The 24,861-nt window shown below is 37.7% G+C and overlaps 2 protein-coding genes across 8 annotated transcripts in view; one reads left to right on the plus strand and one right to left on the minus strand.

Annotated features, from left to right (window-relative positions):
* The window catches only part of NCOA3 (nuclear receptor coactivator 3), a 204,608-nt gene extending 186,487 nt beyond the window's left edge, over positions 1-18,121 (plus strand). For 6 of the 7 annotated variants that reach the window (XM_078149860.1, XM_020984163.2, XM_020984164.2 and 3 more), the window contains 7 exons: positions 1,247-1,418; positions 4,408-4,704; positions 9,842-9,946; positions 11,911-12,139; positions 12,937-13,111; positions 13,580-13,721; positions 14,234-18,121. In XM_078149860.1, coding sequence (XP_078005986.1) covers positions 1,247-1,418; positions 4,408-4,704; positions 9,842-9,946; positions 11,911-12,139; positions 12,937-13,111; positions 13,580-13,721; positions 14,234-14,245 — 1,132 coding nt within the window. In that variant the 3' untranslated portion in view covers positions 14,246-18,121. The remainder of the gene's footprint in view (positions 1-1,246; positions 1,419-4,407; positions 4,705-9,841; positions 9,947-11,910; positions 12,140-12,936; positions 13,112-13,579; positions 13,722-14,233) is intronic. The other variant, XM_020984165.2, reaches the window with a different exon arrangement.
* Positions 18,122-18,722: 601 nt separating this feature from the next.
* SULF2 (sulfatase 2) overlaps positions 18,723-24,861 on the minus strand; it is a 138,992-nt gene continuing 132,853 nt past the window's right edge. Inside the window, exons 18-21 of the mRNA XM_020984167.2 lie at positions 22,892-23,015; positions 21,730-21,763; positions 21,427-21,477; positions 18,723-19,680 (exon numbers count right to left, since the gene is read on the minus strand). Coding sequence (XP_020839826.1) covers positions 19,650-19,680; positions 21,427-21,477; positions 21,730-21,763; positions 22,892-23,015 — 240 coding nt within the window. The 3' untranslated portion in view covers positions 18,723-19,649. The remainder of the gene's footprint in view (positions 19,681-21,426; positions 21,478-21,729; positions 21,764-22,891; positions 23,016-24,861) is intronic.

Raw genomic sequence — 24,861 nt, forward strand, 5'->3', positions numbered from 1 at the left:
AATGATTATGGATTGAGGTTAAGATCATGTTTTTATTTATTCCAGTGTAATTTGGCATCCTTTCTGCAACTTACAGTCTTAATTGCTTAGGGCTTTAATAGGTTATGTGATTGGCCCAGGGTCAGACAGCCTGTGTGTCAGAAGCTGATCTTGAACCTAACTCTTCCTGCCTTTGAAGCCAATTCTATTGACTATTCCATATAGCACACTTCAGGGTTTTTACATTGATGTGGCCATATTGGCAGGTTTCGGCAAAGTCTTTAATCGCTTAAAAAAATATAGATATATACCTTCCAAATTGCTTTTGAAAAATGATTGGACCAATTGATAAGCTACCAACAATGTATTTCCTCACTACTTCTTATCTGGACTACTGTATTCCTCCTAATTAGTTTCTTTGTTTCCATGCAATCCGTCCAACCCTAATCAAGCCATCTTTCATCTGGTTATCAAAATAATCTTCCTAAGGTCTGACCATGTTACTGAACAACCTTCAGTGGCTCTCTTAGCCTGGCTCTTAAAGCCTTCCACATTCTGGCTCCCACCTACCTTTCCAACCTTATTTCCTACTGTTCCCCTCTATATTTCAGCTCAACTGGCCCATAAGCTATTCCCTGAATTGAACTGTCTCCTTTCTCTATGGCAGATACGCACAAGCACTCTCAAAAGACAGTAAGTTCTTGCCCGTTTGGCTTACGTGCCATTTTCTCCATGAAACTGTCTCTGATCCTGTCTTCCTGCTACCACTGCCATAATCTTCTGTATACTGTAGGTTATTTCTGTAAATGTTGTATACCACTAATAGAGCGTAAAGGCAAGGACACTTTGGCTTTTGTCTTTTTGTCCCAAGGAACTATCACAATAATTAGGGTTCTTTTGGCATATCTATTAAATCAAATTGAGCATACTAGCAGTTTTCATATGTATATATGATCATTCTAGTGACCGTATCTTAGAAGGATAAGGTCAGATGCACTTGGAGTGGTACAGGAAGTATTAGTTCCATTTTACAGGGAAGGGTTGACCAAGGTCAAGAGGCTAGGAGGTATCAGAGTTAGGATCAGAGCTGAGGTCTTCTGACTTTATCCAGTAGGTCTGTTCTTATATGGTGGTGCCTTTTAGAGGATTATCAAATAGTTGTGTCAATAGCGTGGGTAGACTTCATTCAACAAACGTACTTTATTTAGAAGTGTCTGAAATTGTCATTATAATATCAAATGTTTTGAATTTTGCCTTTTTTTTTTAGAGCCCTTGTTAGGAATTCCCTAGATGATCTCTTGTGTCCTCCTTCTAACATAGAAGGTCAGAGTGATGAAAGAGCTCTTTTGGATCAGTTACATACTCTGTTGAGTAATACAGATGTCATGGGACTTGAAGAAATTGATAAAGCTCTGGGAATCCCTGATCTTGTAAATCAAGTAAGAAATATTGACCTGACTAATGGATATACATCTCTTTTCATATTTTAGTATTTTGCAAATGGAAAAAAATTTGTAAAACTACAATATTACTCTTAGAATCCTAATGGGTAACAAAAGAATTATTTATAATTTAATAATTATGACTCAGTAAAACTAGTTTTCAAGAATGTTTGACTTGTTCAGGACTTGAGAGGATAATTTCATTTTATAAATGACAAAACTCAAGGTCATATCTTTTGATTCTATATTTAGTTTATCTTAGTCATTAATGTTCATAATCTTAGCAGTATGACTTAATAGTGTTTCATGATTCAAATTACATGAAAATCTTTGACCACTGTTGTCTATATTTGTATTAATTTGCTATCAAGGAGTTTTTGATCCTAGACATGTAATAATCTACTATAGTACCAGCTGCCTGGTAGTAGAATGCAAGTTAATTTTTTTATCAGCTTCCACAAAGTGAAACTAATAAGGTAAATCTGCCATGGCTGTCCTTGTGCATCTCCCCCACTCCTCTATTATTTTTCATTCTTTTCCTTTAAGCAGTTATACAAAACTCCAGATTTGTGAAACAGAAAAATTATTAGTGGCTGTTTTGCATTATGGATGGATTCTCAGCTTTGCAAAGGAAGACACTTAATCATTCTTTAATATTTTATTTTTAACATTCCATATATTTGCTATTATTCAGCCCCCTCCTCCATTGAGCTCTCTCACATCACAAATGATAAGAGTTTAATAAAACTTAACTAATCAGATAGAAGGGCAGTCTATGCAATATTCCTTTCGTCTTGTACCACGCCTCTCTCCTGAGAGCGAGGAAATGTGTTTTATCTCTGTTGTTCATGACCTGATTGGTCACTGCAGTTAATCTGAGTTTGGATTGCTTTTAGTGTTGCGCTCAGTTTTTAGTTAAGGGTATTATATTGGTGTTATTGTCACTGGGCATACTGTTCTCTTGGTTCTGTTGACCCTCCTTTGTATCAGTTCATAAAAATCTTCTTGGGTTCTTCTGATTTCCTTATTGTTTTCCATTTCTTACGATGCAGAAGTATTTCATTACGTTTGTATACCATAGTTTGTTCGGCCATTCCCTAGTCAGTGAGTGCCCACCTTGTTTCCTTTTGCTATCACAAAAAGTGCTGCCATGAGATTTGGTTATGCATTCTATATATACGGGTATATACGGGACCTTTCTTTCTTTGACCTCCTCGGACTTGATGTTCCTTAGTGGGATCAAAGGTTATTCTGCTTCTTTTAAATAGTGAAAACTCCACATCTTTCTTGGCAACAGCAGCTCCTGAAGACTGGTCAGAGAAAGTTCTCGCCACCAAATCCTTGGCACTGTCAGATGGTTCAGCGTCTCGAAACTTAGATGATTTTATCAGTGGAAAGGACATTACCATCTGCTTTGCCTCTGTACCTTAAGTACTATGGAATCTCTCCATTTGTCTTCCAGCTGAAACCTCTTATGTGTGTAATCTCCTACATTAGAACATGAGCTCAGTGAGAGACTTTCTGCTTGTCTATTTATATCCCTACTGCTTAGCACAGAGGGGTGTACGGGTTCTTGAGGGAGGACTGGCACGTCTGGTGTGAAGGCTTGCTGAGCCCTTTTCGGCGCTGCTAGTCCACCTTTGGTGTTCACCTGTGACCCAATTCTCACCTGCACCTGTAGAAGCTATAGCATGCGCAGTGGCCGCACCCCAGTAAACCCATCTTGGCAGACGGCTAAACCAGGTTAAGGGGAACCAACAGGCCTCACACCTGTTGGTGAGTTAGGGGGATGTCTCCCCTAAGCACGCGAAGACTTCTTCTGGCAGAATGGGTGGATGAAACAACAGCTTAGCACAGTGCTTTGCACATGGCCAGCACTTAAGTATTTTTTATTCACTTATTTAAAATATGGTTTGGTTTTTATATTTTCAGTGCTATATCTGTTGTCCAGAGTAATTGTCCTACAGTTCATTTTTAAAAAAATTTATTCTTTTTCAGATGGAGATCTGCCTCCTCTCCTTCCCACCTCTACCCCCCAGTGAGACAAAGCAAGAAAAACAAAACTTATGTTACAGGCGTGTATAGTTAAGCAAAACAAATTCCCATACTAGCCACATCCAAATAAAAATCTCAGTTTGTATCCTGAATCTATCATTTCTCTGTCCAGGTTTGGGTAGCTTGTTTCATCATAAGTCCTCTAGAGTTATTCGAGCCCGTGTGGAGCTGAACATTTTGAGGATCAGTTCCTAAATCTTTTAAAGTTGATTATCTTTACAGCATTGTTTTTATTGTACAAATTGCTCTCCTGGTTCTGCTCACTTCTCTCATCATCAGTTCATATACATCTTCCCAGGTGATGAAACCATCATTTTCATTTCTTATAGCACAATAATATTCCATTGTATTCATATACCATTACTTGTTCAGCCATTCCCCAGTTGATGGGCACCACTTCAGTTTCCAGTTCTTTGCTGCCACAAAAATAACTGCTATAAATATAGATGTGTGTATATATGTGTGTGTGTGTGTGTGTGTGTGTGTGTGTGTGTGTGTATACATATATATATATTTTAATATGAGTCCTTTACTCTTTATTTGCTATAGTTTATTTTAATGGCAAGTGACCTTTGAATCCTTTGGATTATTGTTAGCTGACAATAAGAATTTGTAGTCTTAGAAGTCCTTTTCTTCCCAATTAGTTTCTTATCACTTGGTTGAGAAATTAATTAACTATTATTCACTTGACTAATGAGTATATTTTAGATCTTTGTTCACAGAACTGCAATGAAAACTTAAAGCAAGACTTACTATAGAAACTATTATTTTAGACAATATAGTGACAAGTATTATTTTGTTTTTGGAATTTCATGCTGGCATTTTAAAACTAATACCTAAATGCCTAATCTCTTTAAGATGTGTTCCCTCTCATAATTGATATTTTAAATGATGTATTGATATTCATTTATTTATTTATTTGCTGTTAAAGGGACAAGCTTTGGAAGCTAAGCAGGAGTCTTTCCAAAGTCAAGAATCTGCAGTGATGATTGAACAAAAGTCTGCTCTATATGGACAATCCTATCAAGCCCAATCTGCAGTAATACAAGGAGGTTTCAGTAATCTTCAGGGACAACAGCAACCGTATAATTCAATGATGAATCAAATGAGCCAGCAGGGTAGCTTTCCACTACAGGGAATGCATCCCAGAGCTAACATGATGAGACCCCGAACAAATACACCAAAACAGCTTAGAATGCAACTCCAGCAGAGACTCCAGGGCCAGCAGGTATGTGGATGTGTTGATGGTGGGCAAAGTCACAGAGGTGGGGGTGGGGTGAGAGAATCCTGTCTTCATGGGAGCGAGAAATCAATATTTTGATTCTTTCATATAATTTGAATGGGATGTAAGTAAATGGTGATTATGCTAAGTAAATGCTAATTATGTGCCACAAATTGTGTATATTCCTTGCCCTTAAGATGTGTTTACCTCCTGTTGAGTGAAGACACATATAAAGGGGACCTGGAAAGTCAGGAGGTGGTGGGACATGCCTGCAGTGCAGGCTGTGAATGGTTGTGGAGACCTGGACCTGCTAAGATAGGAGAGACCCAAGAGTTGAATCCAGGTTACCAGTGGGCAGAACGCAGAGGCGATGGTCTGAATGGAAAATTATTCAGAGTTCCTTTTTTTTTTTTTTTTCTTGATGAGGCAGTCGGGGTTAAGTGACTTGCCCAGGGTCACATAGCTAAGAAGTGTCAAGTGTCTGAGGCTGGATTTAAACTTGGGTCCTCCTGACTGTAGGGCCCAGTGCTCTATCCACTGTGCCACCTAGCTGCTTCTGTTTGTAAATTTAGTAGAAGAATGATTCCTGTTTTACAGATGCGGGAACTGAAGTTGAGACTTAAAATGGACTCTTAGCTCCAAGTCCAGTGTTTCATATTAGATCAGGATCTCTCCCCATTTTATAAATTCACTATATTAACATCTTAGTTTAATTTTGATACTCTAAAAGTAAACATTTAGTTCCTTTAGCCCCATTATCTCCTAGTCTGTAAGGCTTTTGTAGTACAGCGGGAAGTACCCTGAAGTTGGGGATCCTGAGTGCGTATTTTGTGTTTGCTGCTTTTGCCTAAGAGCCAAGTTGCTTGAACTCTGGATTACTCAGTTTTCTCCTTTGCAAAGTGAGAGATTTGGGTTAACTATTCTTTAAGATTCCTTCCTGCTCTAAAACTGACTCTGAAATGCACAACAAAATGACTGAGAAAGACAAACCCATGGTGGCAGTTTTAATGAACTCTTAAGTCTATTCATGTGTCTGTTTAATAGGTGTTTATGTAAGTAGATCAGTTAGTTAGATCCTAGGATTTAGAACTGGAAAGGTCATTAGAAACCCATCTAATTAACTTTTTATGGATGAATGATCTTGGGCCCAGAGAGTTTAAATGACTATGTCACAAGCATTAAAAGGCAGAGTTGATATTGAACTTGGATCTTTTGATATTGAGTCCTGTGCTTCTTTCATTACAATATTCTTGGTGCTGTGTTCTGTTGGGCTCTAGGTCACTTAGTCTCAGTTAGTGGTTATAGTTTCGATGCAGACTTTAGACTTTCATTTCTTAAGGAGTTTGATAGTGGATTCATTGTCCTTTCTAATCCAGATCTTCTGTTCATATTTTGGGGGGCTCCAGTGTACACAATGGTGACCATTCTGACAACCTGACACCACAGTTCATCAACCATCTCAACTCCCAAAAACTATACCTTCACTCTACTTCATCTACATATAGGAATGACCATACCTTAGATCTTACTTGACCAATTCCTATTGTGTCTTATGATCTTGAACTCTACGCTTCTCTTCTTGCTGATCATAATCTCCTGTTTTTCCCTCTGTTTTTATGCTTTACTCTTCCTAAGTCTATTCTTTATCTTTACTGAAACATCCAGTCCCAGCTATCTCTCTTTGTTCTTCAGCTCTACCACTACTAATCTGCCTTTATTTTCTTCTTGCAAACATGATCTAATAGTTCACCGGTTCAGGTTTATACTTTTCTCCATCTTTGCATCCTTTTAACCCCTGGTCCACCACCATTCACCCCCTGCAGTTCTCACCCTGACATCATCATCTCCATCTGGCTTCTCTGTTAATCTATCTTCTGTCTTCCTTATTTGCTTATATATCTGACAACTGGTTCATTACAAATTAATTTAATCTCAAGTTGGCCCCTGTTGTTAAACAGTGAACTTTTTTTTTTAATTTTTTTTTCCATATGCTTTTGAGTTGAAAATTTTTTCTCCCTTTTTCTCCCCCCCCCAAGACGGCGCACAATCTGACATAGGCTTTACATTTACATACCCATTAAACATATTTTCACATTAGTGAAGTTGTAAGTAAAAATTAAAACCAATAGGAGGAACCATCAGAAAGATGAAACAAAATTCAACTTAAGGTAAAAATAAGTGAGAGCGATTCGACTTCATAGTTCTTTCTTTGGATGTGGACAGCATTTTCCATCACGAGGCCTCTGGAGAGGCCTTAGATCCTCATAATGCTGAGAAGGGTTCAGTTTAACATTCTTAGTCATTGTATAACGTGGCTGCTATTGTATACAAAGTCCTCTGGGTTCTGCTCACTTCACTCAGCATCAGACCATATAAGTCTTCCCAGGTTTTTCTGAAGTCAGCCTGTTCATCATTTCTTATAGAACAATAGTATTCCATTACATTCATATACCACGACGCGTTCAGCCATTCCCCAATTGATGGGCATCTTCTCTAAACTTTTTCTTATTACTTGATTATTTCACCCTCCTCTCAGGCATTGACTGAAGTCTGTTAAAAAAAGATCTTTTTTGATCTTTCTTATCATTTTTTGCAGTAGCTCAAAAGAAACATGAGATGTACAAATTTAGAGACATCTCCATCCCAAATGTTCATATGGGCTGTTTGTGCCCGACCTGTGGTAGAGCCTTCTGAGCTTGTACTGATCTGATCAGCTGTAGTTGGACACATTGTACATTGATTCTGACATAGTGATGTCATTTTGGCTGTCCTCAAATGCAGAGGAAAACAACCTTCCTCTTAAGCACTCAACTCTTTCCTCACCTTCATATCTCTTATCAAAAGTTTTTTGCTCCCTTTCCCCCAGCAATAGAACTTCTAGGGCTGTATACAAAAGAGATCGTAAAAATGAGAAAAGGACCCGCATGATTATATCAGAAGTGAGATTTGATCCACATGTACAAAAATATTTATAGCAGCTCTTTTTATGGTGGCAAAGAATTGGAAATTGAGGGGATGCTCATCAGTTGGGGGATGGCTGAACAGTTGTGGTATATGAATGTAATGGAATCCTATTGTGCTATAAGAAATGATGAGCAGGTGGACTTCAGAAAAACCTGGAAAGACTTGTATGGACTAATGCTGAGTGAAGTGAGCAGAACCAGGGGAATGCTATACACAGTAACAGCCACTCTGTGTGATGACTAACTTTGACAGACTTAGCTCTTCTCAGCAATGCAAGGATCCCCAAAAGTCTCGTGATGGAAAATGCTGTCCACATCCAGAGAAAGAACTATGGAGTTTGAATACAGATGGAAGCATAATATTTGCTCTTTTTTAAAATTCTGTTTTGTGTTGTTTCCTCTCTCTTGTGGTTTCTCCTGTTGGTTCTAATTCTTCCTTACAACATGACTAATGTGAAAATGTTTGATAAGAATGTATATGTAGAGCCTATATCAGATTGCATGCCGTCTTAGTGAGGGGGGTAAGGAGGAAGGAGGAGAAAAATTTAAATCTCAAAAGCTTAGGGAAGTGATTGTTGAAAACTAAAAATAAATGTAAAAATAAATGAATAAACTTTTCAGTTATTAAATTTAATAAAATTTAATAAATAATAAATAATTATAATTAATGTGAATATAATAAATATAAAATTTAGTGAATAGTAAATGATAAATAATAATAAAATTTCTTCATTTGAAAATTGCCTTTGACCCTTTATCTATTGGGGAATGGCTCTCAGTCTTATACATTTCAATCAGCTCCTTATATATCTTGGATATGAAACGTTTTTCAGAGAGACTTTCTACAAAGATTTTCCCTTCTGGTTATACCCATTTCTCTTTTAATTTTAACTATATTGGGTTTTTTATGCAAAAATGTTTAAATTTTATATACAAAAATTATCCATTTTATTTTCTGTGATCCACTCTGTCCCTAAACTTTATCCATCCATAGATCTCAAAGATATGTTTCTTCCTTGCCTTTAATCATGTTACCTTTTATGTCAGTTATGTTTGATACTCCCTTTTTCTTAAATCTACATTCATACAAACCATCTTCCATTGCTGAGAATGCACTTCCTTCTCCTCTCTGCTTCTCAGCTTCTCAGCCTTCTTCCCTTCTATCCATCCAACAAACTTGGTCTTCCTTCAAGGCTTAACTCAGGTACCACCCCCTCCATAAAGATTTCCCTGATGTCTCCTTCTAGCAATGTTTTATTTTATTTTTCTCTTTCTCAGTTTTTCTTATAGTGTATTTATATGTATGTCCTTGTGCTCCCAGGAGAATATAATGCTCCTTTGGGGCAGTAACTTTTGTTTTTGTCTTTCTTTTTGCAGCATCTACCAGAGTTTTATGCATCCAGGTGATTACAAGTGCTTGTTGAACTGAATCAAATTGAATTGATTTGCAAATCTGTATTCTAGAGAGCTCTATATTCCTGTGCATTAACTGCTTCCACACTGACAATTGGGCATTTTGGAAAGTTGTGTTCACTCATGAAGATTATCTTTTGAACACATTGTAACTGAATGTTACCAAATGTTACCTGGAAGAATGTTCTGTGTTTGTTGAATTGAATTAAGTTTGTCTATAATTTCATAATCCAGAGAACTTTATTTTCTTCCTCTGAATGCTCCTAGGCAGGCAATAGTCAGCATTTTGGGAATTTATTCACTTGTGTAGGGTGTCATTTAAAACTTATTGTTATTAAATGTTACCTGGAATAATGTCCCATTAATAGTAGTGCATTAAAGGTTAACCTAAGAAAGTTAATGCAGCTTCTGTTTCCAAAATTTCCAAAATCACAATCATAGAGATAATCTGCCTCAGTAAATCTTTTCTGATACTTTTTGATAATGCCCTTTAAGTTACAATTTCACATTCATCTTTTATTTGTTTTCCTAAGGTTCTCCTATTTTAAGCTTCATTTCTGCTGACCAAGGACTTTTGAAACTTAAATAAATTGAGCCTAAAGTATTTGCAAGTTTTGTTTATAGCTTTCAAGTTGGTGGTTTATCCAGTGAAGTGGAGAAGATCTGAGCATGTTGTTCCATTGTTCAATACTTCTGTCTTGAAGGCATATTCCCTTTGGTCTCTCAGTACTCTGTGTGTGCACTCTGACCTGTTTTTCTGTCTCCAGTTTCTGAACCAGAGTCGTCAGGCCCTTGAAATGAAAATGGAAACCCCTCCTGCTAGTGGGGCTACAGTGATGAGGCCTGTAATGCAGGCCCAAGTAAACTCTCAGGTGAGAAGACTCCTGATCTGTTTAGTTCAAGGAGCTCATGTGAATAATTGTTGAATAAATGCATTGTATCCTTTTGTTATTGAAGATCAGAGTTGGAAGGAACCTTGGAGGCCATTTAATGTAAAAATAATCCCCTGTATAACATAACTCCAGCTTACATACAGAATGTCCCAAAAGTCTTCATGCAGTTTAAAGCTATTAATGCTTATAAGCTGCACCAAGACTTTTGGGATCCCATACATGATGGTCTCTGCAGACTTTGAAGACAAACAGCACGGAGGGAACTCAGTACCTCTGAGCCAGCCTCTTCTACTTGAAGATACATTAAGTTGTTTCCTTATCTTATCCAGAAACATCCCTTTTTGCAGCTTTCTCTCATTGTTCCTATTTGTCTTCTGGGGCTGCTTCTTTTCTCCTGTGTTATTATTAGTCCTGGTTTAGCATAATTGAATATGGCTTGTTGTTGGTTTTTTGTTGTTGTTTTTGTTTTTAGGATCCAGTGTTCTTTTGAATGAAATACTAGCTAATCTAATAAAAAAAAATTAAATGTTTTGATAGCTTTTGTTTTTATATCATCTTTACTTCCCCACGATTTCTTTCCACTAATTTTCTTCCAAGAGCCATCCCTTAACTAGTCTGTTGCTATACACAGTGTTTGACACACACAGTCCCTTGTTTCTGCAGAGAAAGTCGGGTTAGGTATCTTATTTGGGGCCAAACTGGGTCATTATAATTTTGCAACATTCATTAGCACTTGCTATCTTTCCATTTACTTTGCTATCAATGTACATAGCTTTCCTCTTCTGCCTACATCATTTTCCATCAATTCATATAAGTCTTTCCATACTACTTGGTATTCATCACATTCATAGTTTCTTATGTCACAGTAATATTCCATTATATTCATGTATCATGATCTGTTTAGGCATTCCCTAATGAATAGGTAGCTACTTGGTTTATAGTTCTTTGTTATGCTGTAGATATGTTGATACAAATATTTGGTGCTTTCATTTTGTCATTGAGGTTCTTAAAGTATATGCTTATGTGATGTGTCTGGGTCAAAGGTTATGTTAAGAAATTAGTCAGTTTTTTAACATGATTGCAGATTGCTTTCCAAAGTGGTGGGACTAGTTAATAGGATCACCAACAAGGTCTCAGTGTGCTTGTTTTTCTATTATCCCTCCAACACTGACTGTTCCCACCTTTTGTAAGCTTTGCCAATTTGTTGTATGAGGCAAAACCTTAAAATTACTTGAGTTGTACTTTTCTTATTAGGAATTTAGAACATTCTTTTATGTGGTTGTCACTAGTTTCTAATTCTTTTGAGAACTTGTTTGTTAATATCCTTTGACTACTCATCTATCCAGTCTCATTTATTAGTAGTAGTGAGAACAGTGATAGGGAATGTCATTTCTTCCTATCTTTAGCCTTTGCCACATGGAGAGAGGTAGCATGTACATATTATACAAAAAAAGGAGTTGCAGAGAAAATACCATGCTATATTTTATTTTTAAGGAATGAGTTTGCTACCCCCAAACTTTCTGTTATATGGTTGCTTGAAGGTATTAAAACTTACTTTTCCCCTATTGTATACCTTATATAAATTGTGGCAGGACTTAGAGCAAACTGACAATAAAGGTTTGATTGCACCCTGCTGAGACAGCCTGTGAGGTTCCATGATGTCACTGAATTAACTTTTAGGTCCTTTGCTTTGGAAACACTTTCCTTTTGCTTTAAACAGTTGACAGCTTCTCATGGCCTATTTTAGAATGTTCACAAAGAACTTGAAGATCTTGGTCAGATTTTCTCTGCTTAGCTTACTGTCATGTACAATTCCACTGAAAACCCTCTCAGGATCCCTGCCCTCCACATGATTTGTATCTGTAATGCCTTTTGGGTTCTTGATCAGGATGAATTTAGTTTGCTCTTCATCTACATCTCTAATTTTTCTCCTGGTTAAGCAGCAAGGTTTTCTCAATGCCCAGATGGTAGCCCAGCGCAGCAGAGAGCTGATTAGTCACCACATCAGACAGCACCGGATGGCAATGATGATGCAGCAGCAGCAGCAGCAACAGACCCAGACCTTCAGCCCTCCCCCTAATGTGACTGCTTCAGCCGGCATGGATGGTGCTTTGACTGGGACCTCAATGCCACAAGCTCCTCCACAACAGTTTTCATACCCACCAAATTATGGTAAATTCTACAGAAGAAGACTTGTCTTCCTTAAAGGAACATCGTAGATTGCCTCAACGTGGTTCAGAGTATTGAAACAAAAACTAAACCAATATTTTTCACCATTGGTTTTAGGCAGATTGTTACCACGTTTACTTGACATATTTTCACTACATATCTTTTCTTCCCTCAGCCTAAGTTTTGAGAAAAAGATATAAAATTGTTTCCTTTGTACCCTTAGGGAACAGAATTAGTTCCATACTACTGAAGGCTTAGCTTTTAGTAAGACCTGTTAGAAGTATAAACTGTTATTAAATCCTGCCTGCTGACAGTAAATGAGTGCTTTTTGAACATTATTTACTTCTTATCAACATTTGGGTATAGGGAGGCTCAGTTATCTGGGAGTGGGAGCTGTTGGGGGAATGAGAAAATTTTTGGGAAAGAATATTGATATTCACCTAATAGGAAAAGTATACTCTGGTATATCCACTTGTCTCAAGCAGTAAATTGTCTCTTTACATATGTAAGTATATTCAGTAATATTAAATGTTTAGAAAGGAAATCAAGCTAATTTTGTTTTAAAAAATGTGACTAGTATGTTACTTATGATAGTTCTTGTGAGACTCAAGAGTATCTGCACAACACAGGGATAGATGAGCTGTAGCATAGCCCCTCTCTCTTCTAACTTTGCCTATGCTGTTCTTTAAAGGAATTACTGCAGTAATCTTATGGATTAACATTTGAATAATTTTTTTGCTTTTTTTAAAAAAAAGACCCTACAAGCGAAACCAGTAATTTGTTTTATTTTTCTTCATAAGGAATGAGCCAACAGTCAGATCCTGCCTTTAGCAGAGTAGCTAGTCCTCCCAGTGCAATGATGTCATCAAGAATTGGTGCCTCCCAGAACCCCATGATGCAGCACCCTCAGACTGCACCAATGTATCAGTCCCCGGAAATGAAGGGCTGGCCATCAGGAACCTTGTCCAGGAACAGGTAAACACCATATGTGTAGTAGTGAACCTCCAACACATTCAGCTACCATAGGTTTTATTAAGTTGTGTTTCATCAGTAATATTAGGTGACTTTAAAAATCTTTCACACTTAGGCTGTGAGTCTCAGCAAAATACTCTCTTTGTATTTTCCACTTAAGGGTATTTGCTCTGGTAAAGCTCTAAATGTGAGACCTTGTGTTTTTAACTTCAGAGAATGCTGTAATGATGTGTTTGGACCTGTTTTCTGTATCTGTTTTGAAAGCAAATATGGTTAATAGACATGGTAAATTAATGCTCTTCTGGAGGTGAAGATTCAGCAGGTTTTCTGGGTATTTGTCTTTAAATGTTCTCTTTGTAAGTACAGAGATAGTGACTTCACTGTCCGGGACTTCTTTGCATTCTCTTTTCTGTGTAGTGTTCACAACTAAATAAAAGGACATAGAAGGTAATGGTGCTTTCTGCTTTTCAGTTCATTTCCACAGCAGCAGTTTACCCCCCAGGGTAGCCCTGCTCCCTACAGTATGATGCACATGAATGGTAGCAGTGGCCACATCGGACAAATGAATATGAATTCTATGCCCATGTCTGGGATGCCCATGGGTCCTGATCAGGTACAGAATTCTTAATTCTTTTTCTTTAATCACTCTCTGGTGTTGTTAACTTGTTTTAGAATGATTCTAGAGGCAGTCTGTGTAGTGGCATCTTGGCTCTGTCCCTAATTAGTTTGTGACTGTGGGTCAGTCACTTCCTCCCTTTAGTCATTATTTTTCCTTGTAATATAAAAGAGTTGTACTTGGTGTCTTTGGAACCTGTCTACTCTTAGGGCCTATATTAAGTCAATTCCACCTTCAAACATCTGTGCCAAGGGCCCTCCTGTTTTTGATAATCTGTTCTTCTACTTTTCATATGGTGATGATTTGTATCAGAGGGCATATTCTTTTTTTTTTTTTTGCTAGGCTTCTATTTATTGATTTGAACCAATGAACTGAATTCAGTGAAAGCAAAGAATCATATGGACAAATTGAACATAAATGGACATATTACTATTTGCAAGTAAAAAGATGGCTGCTTTGAATTTTGCAAAACAGATGTTTTAACTCCTTTTCCTTGTGATTATTTGCAGAAATACTGCTGACACATGAAGTCCAGAACCTCCTGCTGAAAAGCACTGTACAAAAGTCTCTGCACTAGTATTTTCAGGAGGTAAAATAAGGGGTTACACATTGTTTGTTAGTGACATCTCACTTAAGGAAAGGACCTAGTTCCCCCAAATCTTCATTAAGGTATTCCAAGTAACTTCATTTGAACAGATCTGGGTCATGAGCTAAAATATTGTCTACCTGTTTTTCTGTATATTGTGGTATATTAAGCAATGGACATAAATATTTTTGGCATTCTGCCTCTAGAGATGTGAATCTGGCAATGGCATTTTAGTAAATATGGTAGACTCCCTGTGTGTTATTATTTCTTTCTGCCTTGCTATCCAAAGCCCTTTAAATGTAGGCAGGCCAAAGAAAGTGGAGAAGTTGTGGGATAGAAAAGTCTGGTTTCTCTAGTAGCAATGTCTGACACAGAATGTAGTTCCCAGCCTTGAGGCCTTTTTCCATTGGTGAACAGTCCTCTCTTAACCTCTTGTCCCCAGTTAATCAGAATGCTTGAGGTCATGTCCTCAACTTGATAAGGGTTTTGGACTCCCCACCACCATTGATGGTTATACCCTCTAATTCTTTTAGGATTACCACTAGCATCTAATATTCCACATTATGACTGATGACAAATGGCTTTGCAGAAAGGAAAATGGAAATCACAGTATTTAATTGCAATAGTGGCTAATATTTACTTGCTAATGTGCAGCCGAATGCACTTTATCTACAAAGTAATGGATTAATGCAATATTTTTGAGGTCTTATGGCGAGCTCTCATGTTCTCCGTCCGAGCTAATCCACCGGGCAGGAACTGTAAACTCACTCAAAAGGACTGGATAATGTCACACTTTGACTATATGGTAGAGCAATAATCCTTTTTGAAAATCAGTTTCAGAAAACCCAAGGCCGGATACTGCAGTCTGAATCAGAATTTTGCAGTCTGTTTCTGTGAATAGGTTTTTGTAAATACAATCGTTAAGATATTGTATTATGTGTACATATATATGACTTTTGCAGGTCACAAGAACTCATTTTTGCAGAGTTTGTGAAGCTAAATATTTAACAGTGTTGATTTCTGTAAGCTCAGCATAGTGAGGTAGAAAATAGAAGACATTTTTTAATTTAATGACCTGGGAGGGGGGTGGGGTGGGGGGATGGTGGCAGCCTTTAAGCTTCCCTCTCCTTTGGTCTTGGACACCTCACTCATTTCCATCTTGAAAAAAAAAAGCTTTCTAAAATGACGATTTGATTAGGGTTAGGCAGTTGTAATTGTTTTCTCCACCTGAACTAAGCACTTTGTTAATTTTTTTTTTGGTGGGGGGAGGGTATTATTTTAATTTTTAAAAATATAGTGTGATCCAACAAGAAAAGGAGCTCTCTGCCTTTTTCAGCTCTCCGTGAATTGTATGACAGCAATTCAGGGTATTTTTTTTTAAAATTTAAACACGTTGCCTTTTCAGTCAGGGAGTGGATGAATGACATAGGTTTTGTCATTGCTTTGAACTGATGTAAACAGCAGCCTGTTCATTACTAGGAGTTTGTGTTAATTTTCAATGTCGTCTTAGCCATTTTTTGTTAACACCATAGCTAGGATTGTTATTTTCTTTATGCCCCTGTGAACAAAGCTGGCTTTTCTGGTCAGCTCTAACCCTTTAGTGAATTACAACTTTGGTCTCTAATGTCAAGTCTTGATTATTCATATATCAGATATGACAACTACCCACTGGGTCTTGTTTTTGGCTATAGATAACAGCTCCAGTTGGTAGTCAGTGGAAGGGAAGGAAAGATACAACTTAAAACCATTTTATGCAGGTCACTTGTTATTTTAGTCCTAAATTTTAAACTTGAGTTTTGGCATTGTCAGTGGGTTTGTTATAATATTTCTGACATTCTTGTTTGCCATATTTACATGGGAGTTGGCAGTAAGTTAGTTTTCACCAAGTTCCTGAAAGTAAGTCTCTAGCAGTGCAAACATGAATTTCCAAAGCTGTTATTAAAATGGGAGTGGGAACAATTGCAATGCTAATATATGTCTAAAATTCTTTTAGAAGCTCTATGACTTAAAATCAGTGACAACCACCACACTCTCCTAAGGCTAATGTATGTGGGAGTAAGATGTAGGTTATTTTAATGGATCTCTTCTTATTCCCTCTCCATCCACCCCCCCCAACCAAAAACATAACACCCTACTCTCCCACAAACTAGATCCATATCTGAAGACAGTAGATTTATGAGCTTTAGAGAACTGCACTTTGAAGACCATCGACTTGCCTCATTTGCAGAGCTATATTTATAGTAGGGGAAGGGTAAGAAGTATTTTTATAGCACCTGCTTTATGCTAGGCACTGTGCTAAGTGCTTTTTACAAATATTATCTTGGGTAGGTGCCATTATTATCCCGACTTGACAGATGAGAAAACTAAGGCAGATAGAGGTTAAATGACTTGCCCAGGTTCACAAAGCTAGTCTGAGGCTGGATTTGAACTCAGGCCTTCCTGATTCCAGACCCAGTGCTTTACTCCCTGTGCCACCAGCTGCCTCTCTAGGGAAATCAAGTACTTTCTTACCACCCCTTAAAACATAGATTTTATTCTTGGGGTGTGTAAGTTTCCCTTGTTTAACTTATCTTTGTCTTTAACAAAGAGAATGGTGCTCTTACCTTTTTTGCTGTAAACACTGCACTCCCACCCCTTTGAGGTCTCTTCAGAACTGATTCCAAGGGTAGACTTACATGATCAGGCACTGAAAGGAAGGCAGCTCTCTTCTCCCTACTTTTTATATTCAGTATGAAACCTGCCAGACTCTTCAAACATTTTATACTTGTTCATTATGCCGGTGAAACCTGCAAATATTGATGGCTTTGTACATCCTGCCCTTTTTACTTTTTTTGAAAAATCTCTTGATATTTTTCTGACTCCTTCCTCTACTTTTCTGTGTCCTTTTTCTAAAATATAGTACCTGAAGGATGTACAAGAAATCCTAACGTCATCTAATTTTAGAATGTTGGATATTACCAGTATTTACTTTTTGCTGAATCCAAAGATATATTTTTTTTTATAAAGCTCAAAATGTGATGTAAAAGAAATAAATGTTCCTTCCTTTAAAAAAAAAAGAAATTGCATTGTTAATGATTTTCTCTTGACAATGCCATTTATGAATCATTTATCAGGACAGAAAGAAGTATAGAATACAAACAGCACTGCTTAGTACGTCAGTGTTTAATATCTAAGAGATGGGTTGGGGTGGGATTTTTTTTCCCCCAATTTAGTTCCACAGGAAAACACTTGTTAAGAAAATTCATTGATTTGGAAAGTGAGGCCATTTGAATGCTAGCAGTGGCCACTTTAACCTCCTGCAGGGAAGTCACTTTTACTACCTGTCTATCTGGTCTTCTTTTAGCCACAGAAGCTGCACACATGTGAGCTAGTTAAAAAAATTATAGCATCCCAGATATTTGCGTTGAACAGCAAGGGAGAGCTTTTTTTTTTCCCTGTTATAAAGCAAACCTTTTGAATGTTACATTTTGTAATGTGCAGGGGTTTTTTTCTTTCCTTTTTTTTTTTTGGTTAATATGTGGAATTTTAAAGACAGTGGAAATGATACAGCAATCATAAAATTGTATGTAATTCTGAGAGCAATATTTAAAAATTCTCAGGAGAAGGCTTACAGTATTGAGAATGAATTCAATTTAAATGTAGTTTACATTAAGTATTGCTTGAAATATCTGTATCTTTCTTTACACTGCAAAAAATCCAAACCCCATGGGATGATTTATAAGATGGCTGGGTTGTAAGCTATGACTGCTTTTCTGATTGTTATTTTGGATGTTAATGTCAATGTAAATAAAGGTTTCTATTTAAAGCTGGACCCTGACAATTTTACTCAGCACTTTTCATCCATGTTGGCTTGTTAAATAACTCATGGAATTCACACATCTGGTAAGAAGAAACCTTTTACTGAAAGGTGTGGTTGGTCTTTACACTCCCTTTTAGCTATGGCATTTAAGGACTCTAAAATGTAAGCAATGATAAATTTCTTTTCCTTCCATTCTTGTGTATAGCAATTAACTCATCAGAAAGCTAAAAAGGAGTATGACTGTAGATGCTAAGTCAGACATTTAAGAGATGGTACCTTTTAAACAGGAGTGGGGTAGCACCCTTACAATCTCAGACTGGATTATACTTTTCACTGTCTTTACAACCAAGGGAAAAGCTTTACAATTGTTCATTGGAACTGTGTCACTGGATCTGTTTCCAATATATCAAAAGAAATTCCAGGGTAAAATTTCCCCATCAGAAAGTCCCTCCATACTACTCACTGTATCTTCTAGAGTGTATGTATGATGAAATCCTCCTCCTTTCCTCCCCAAAAAAGTCCAAACAAAACCAAAACACAAAAACCAGATCCACCCCCCTCCCCCATACAATGGTTTGGGTTTGTGAACAATACAATACTCACACTAAAAATGTTTCTGTACAAATAAGATTTCATTAAAACTCAGGACATACATTAACTGCATTTTCTTTGCAGTGCTTTAAAAACGGTCAGTCCTGGAATCATGTGGTAACAAGGCAACATTTAAAGAAACGGTATCTGGGCATTCCACAATTTATTGACAAAAATCTTCACAACTTTAAGGAATTTCCTTTTGACTTGAACGTTATTGAATATTTATTTACACTGCCCATCTTGAAATTGGTAATTGATATGTAATAGGCTGGTCATACATATATACAATGAGCTAAAACAGCTTCCTCAGAGGAAACAAGAAACAAGGTGACTGTGTGTCCACTTCTTCCCAATGCTCTCCAGTCTCCTGTGACATCTTTATACTGGTTGTCTTCTACTTAGTGCTTACTCTGATTTTAAGCAAAAAGGAAAAAAAAAGTCCACTTTTCTAGGTGCAGTGTTTCTGTTTCGCTTGACTTGACAGAGCCTTCTTTCTCTGACTGTTATTATGCTTTATGAAGTAAGGGTGTTTGAAATGGAGTTTCACTGTAGTTTAAAAAATTGCTGTGGATTTTGCCCTTGGGGAAGTTTCCAATGTTGGATACCGTCTGACACTTCTAGGTTCTTTTTCCCTTTAGTGACTCAGTGTTAGTGGTGACTTCTTGGAATAAAAATGCTTTTTGTGCAGCTGGTGAGGTATATAGTCCAAAGCAAAAGCAGGTGTGCCAGTGGAGTTCTAAAAGGATCCCCGTTCTTTCTGGATGTCCTCTAGAATCCACTAGATCTCTTTATAGCATGTTAACAGTGGCATATTCTACCTACCTCAGCCCCAAAGTTTCTCCAGTACAACAGTGGAAGTCTTACTGAAATCATACACAGTATCTGTAAAAAGTTTGGCTTTCTGGCCAGTGGATGTCTTTCTTCTTTGAGAACCAGCTTTTGGAGCTTAGCCCTCCCATCCTTCCCATAGTTGTCCTCTGTTAAGGCAAAAAAAAAAAGTATCAGTGTCAGGATGCTATTGTTTGCAGATGTTGTTACTCTCAAAGTAACAAGTCTGGGTTTTCTTTAACTTGGGAAAGAGGGTGTTTGTTATGCACCAAAGACAGATGGGGGCATTTCTTTATATATGCTCCTAAAATGGTGATTTTATCTACATTACCAAATTGATTTTTTTTACTCTATCCTAACTTTTAGTCAATTAATACTTTTATAGTAACTACAGTCAGTTTTGCTATGATGTGTGTGTTCCCAAAAAGCACCTTAGTATTATAAAATTGTGCAATTAAAAACCATAGGGCACAAGGTTCAAGAACTTTGTTGGTGGTACATTAAAAAAAAAGATTGGAATCTAATAAAAGTAGCAGAGTTTTATACATGTTAAATAGTTAAGGAATACAAAAATACTACAATAAACAATGGCAGTGTCCATAGCACGTGGGCTGCTACTGCAAGGTGAACCAGTCCTTCTCAGCCCACAGCTCCTGTTGCACCATAAGACAGATAATCAATACGGTACACTCTACCTTAAAAAAGACCTGAAGTTTGCTTGTGGAAGTGGGGGTTGGAAAGGTTGCAACTTGTGAGTTATTGTGAAGTGGTGCAGTTTTCTGTGTTTTCTTGCTGTTTCTTGTGAGTGAAACAGCATAAACTAACTCAAAATACAGAGAACTAAAATAGTTTCTTCAGAGGGAAAAGAAACATGCTGATAACTGCAGAGTTAGACTCTAATATATATATATATAAAATATATATATACACACACACACACACATATATATGTGTGTGTATGTATATATCATATATATATGTGTGTATATGTATATATCATATATAATAACATATATACCCTAATATATTGAGTTGGAACAAATTCATGCTTTTGAAACAAGCATTATGGTAGAACTATTTATCATGATGGTATTAAAATCAAGGTGTTTAATTCCAATGTGTGTATAGGCCCATCAATATGGATACTCACAACCAAGAATGTTAAAGTCATTAGTGTTATTGTCCTGCCATTAATTGCCCATAGGATTCATTTAAATCCACTGTGTCATTTTAACATAGTAGATTCACATTAGAACTAAGCTGGGGAGGGAATCAACAAGCTTAAAGCTGTGTGTATCACTGCTGTTGGCAGGGCAGTAGACACTGCTATATCATATCTTTAGAGCCTCACACTTATGCTTCCTTTCATTTCATATTCAAATTCAGTTTCCACAAGGGAAACAGGTAGTTACATATAGCCTCCACTTTTAGGAAATACTGTGATCATATAAGGATCCCTGATTTCTTGGTACAACTTGGTAGGCTCTCTTTAAAACATTCACCTTGAAGCCACTTGTTTCTCTGAACTTGACTATGCAGTTATTCTTTGGATCAAAGGAACCATGGCCAAACCATATCTGAAGCCTTCCTAAATGAACACAGGGCCTGCCTGGGTTTGTACTCTGCTTGATATAGTTTTGGGGATCCAGGATTATTGCTTAAAAGCAATTTCTTTTGTTTTAAGAGGGGTGGGTGACAGAATGCTTCATTTCTTGTTTTGCTTAAAATAGTTTTTAAGAGACCTGGGATGGAGCTATTGTGAGTAAACAAAATGAAAGATACATTCTTTCTCTTGTACTACTGGAAGCTGAAAAATGGCATGAAAACAAGGAGGATTTGCAAAATGAAATAAATCACAATTACTGTTGCATTTGTAAAATGGCTTCTCAACTCACAGTGACTTAGAAGGTCTCTTCATATCGGGCCATTTTCGACGCTGAAACTGCCTATGTTTTCAATAAGTTAAAAAAGAGGGGGTAAAAAAGAGTTAATCACCAAGAAGAAAAGAGCCCAAACCACCCCAAAAAGGAATAAAAGGTGACAACAAGAAGTGAGTCATCCCAAATTTGGGGTTATGGCAGAGACATGCAAATCCCACAGAAGAAATTATTAGATTATTTCAAAATGGAGTTGGGAGAATATAATGGGAAGAAAAAACCTTTTCATTTATTTAAAATTTACAGAAAAAGTGAAAGTACCTGTACTGCTCATAGCTTCCCCCATCTTTAAGTCCTAAATGAGGGGAAAATAAAGAGATTATCAGTGGATAGCCTGGAAAGGTAAAGAAGGTTCACAGATTGGAAATAATTATCAAACTGCTGTCAAAGGATTTCTGTCTTCTACTTGTATTGGTAACTGGTGGCATTTGCTGGTTCAGGTGACTAATTGGAAACCCGTCCTCATATTTAGAGTTTGAAAGGACTGTAGTGATAATCTAGGTCAAATCTCTCATTTTACAGAGGAGAATAAATGTCACTGGGCAGGATTATACACCATTGCCCCAGATGGCCAAATACTAGCTTTAGACACAGAGTCTACCACAGAACTTGAGCAGAATTTGGTTCATCTTACTATTCCCAAATATGAGTAGAAATTTCCTATTGCAGCTAGATATCCATTTCCCTTGGTTCCAAGATTAGTAGTCTAGTTTTAAAAAATCTTGTAATTCCAATTGTAAGGTCAAGCATTCAACTCATTTGGGGAGGCAATGGATTCTACCTAATTAGAATCAAACTCCCTGACAAATGCTTCCTTACTATGGTTAGCCCAAGGACCAGATAATACCGTCTTCCTATTCTAATGCAGGTTTTAGAGAACAGACGTTGCCTCAGACAGAGGTTTTGTAACTATTTCTGGTTAGAATTCTCACTGCACCAGGGCTGCCGTTCACCATCTGATTTTTCTTAACACAGTGAAGGAATAGTGGGATGTTATCTTCAATCTCTGTAACTTTAAAGTTTTTTCTCCCCTCACTCTGCTCTTTCTCATGGCATTTCATTTGAGGACTATTCTGGAATGGGGAAGCAGGCCTCTTTCAGTTTTGCTTCCTTTTTCATGAGTTGCATCTTGAGAAAAGGCTGATTAAGGATGGTCTGGCAATTAAATTGCTTTTATTTAGCCAAATGATTCTCTCTAGCCATCCCCCCCCCAAAAAAAAAACATTAATAAAATTTTATATTGCACTTTCCAAGTCATACTGTCCAGGAGACTACTACTACAATTTTAAAGTATGAACCTGATCACTCAAATACATCATCACCTCGAGGCAGGTCTTAAGGTTCCCCAGATACTCTTGTTTGTACAGCTGGGGACAAGTATAGGCAATTGGAATTGAGGGAGGAGACGAGGCAGGGTCCTTACCCAGGTCCACATTTCGAGTCCTGGGGTTGCACTGTTTGTACCCCTTGCAGCTCCGGAGCTCCATTAGCTGTACATGCAGTTGATTGAGAATATCTCGATCCAGTGTATTCACTGCATTAATCAGCTGGTGATTATAAGAAAAGTAAGTTGTTAGAAAAAAAATTTTTTTAGGCTATCCAGCTCCATATTATGGAAACATTTTCTTTCATTGTCTTGTGTCCACCCTAACCGACTTAAATCGTTAAGAAGTGTTCTGTCAATCTTTTATTGGCTGTCATTGTGGTATAAATGTAAAAGGTGCTGGGTTTGAATGTGGACTGTGCCAGTAGCTGTGTGACCATGAGGGAAAATGATACTTGCCCAACTTACTTGAAAAGGGTTATGGGGTATTGAAGGGGAAACAATTTGTGAACCTTAAAACAACTACAGCAATGTGAACATTAGTATTATTATTACATTATTCATTGCATCCACTTGACCAAGTTGGGTTCCAAGTACTAGCAGTACATTTGTGAGCATTGTAGTTTAACCTTCCATCCGGCCTTTTAATATGTGGAAGCAACCTTTTGCACTTCTTAAGTTTCTATTTTGGAAGACAGCTGTATGCACTCAGTGAACAGAGGGAACATGGCAAATGGGGAGAGGGGGAGAGGAAGGGAGAGGGAGAGGAGAGGGAGAGGGGAGAGAGAGAGAGAGAGAGAGAGAGAGAGAGAGAGAGAGAGAGAGAGAGAGAGAGAGAGAGCGAGAGCGAGCACTTCAGAGTCAGAAAAGTTGGGTTCAAGTCCCACCCTTGACACTGCCTAATTGCGTGGTCTGGCCAAGTCTCTTAACCTCTCAGTGCCCTCTCAGACAACTGACCCTGATCTGCAAAGCCTCTCCTTGCGAATTCCCTACACCTGTGATCCCCAAACAAACAAGTGACCAGAATTAGTGTCAAGTCAGAGGAGCATAGACCTCTTGCTGGTCATCTGGACCTCAGAAGACATCTAACTCATTCCTCTCATTTGATAGTAGAGGAAATCGAGGCCCAGAGAGAAGTAACTTGGAGCACTCAGGTCCCACATTTGTGAAGTTGGAATTAGACTCTCCCAGTTCTGAAGAACCTTACAGGGTATCTAGTCCAAGCTGAATCTGTAGAATATATCTGACAAGTACTCCTTAAGCCTTGGTTTAAAGACCTCCTGGGAGGGAAACTTAGTACCTTCCAAGGTAACCCATGTCACTTCTGGAGATTGCTAATTGTTAGAAAATTTTTCATCACAGCAAATCTAAATTGACTTTTGCAACTTCCGTCCATTGTTCCTACCTAATTTTTCCCTGAGGTGCCAGGAAAGTGCCTTCCCTCTTCCATGTGACAGCCCCTCAAGCCCTTGAAGACAGTAGTTGTTATGTATGCCCAGTATCCTCCAGGCCAAACTCCCCACCTCTCTCCTGGTCACTCTCATATTTAGTAGGATACCTGCCTACTGAGAGGAGTAGTCCATTCCACTTTTAGATTACTCTAAAGGATAGGAAACTTCCTTAGACACCTCTGCCTCCTGATGGATACTGTTTACATATGGCATGGACTGCAAGTCCTTCACCTGCTTGTTTCCTCTTTCTTTGGACACACTCCAGCTTATCAGTGACCTTTCTAATGTGTGGCACTCAGAACTGAACATGTCGTAGTTGTGATTGTACCAGGGTAGTTTACAGTGGAACTGCAGATTCCCTAGTCCTTCATGTTAATGAAACCTAGGACACTCATGACCGAGACTGCAATATGCTAAAACTCCCAGACCTTTTCAGATGAACTGTGAACTGCCCTCCAGACATTTGAGTGGCATTTCTCCCCATTACCTAACTCCCAAGTTTGTGAAATTAATTTCTGAGCCCAAGATAGTGATAAATGTCATCTTATCAGAGTTGGCCTATCAAAGGTTTTTCAGTTCTGATTCAGTCTTTCTTGGAACTTTGAGCGTCTGACTCTG

The sequence above is a fragment of the Phascolarctos cinereus genome, unplaced genomic scaffold (assembly GCF_003287225.1).
Source record: "Phascolarctos cinereus isolate Bilbo 61053 unplaced genomic scaffold, phaCin_HiC Scaffold_2;HRSCAF=192, whole genome shotgun sequence".
In the NCBI taxonomy this organism is placed as follows: Eukaryota; Metazoa; Chordata; class Mammalia; order Diprotodontia; family Phascolarctidae; genus Phascolarctos; species Phascolarctos cinereus.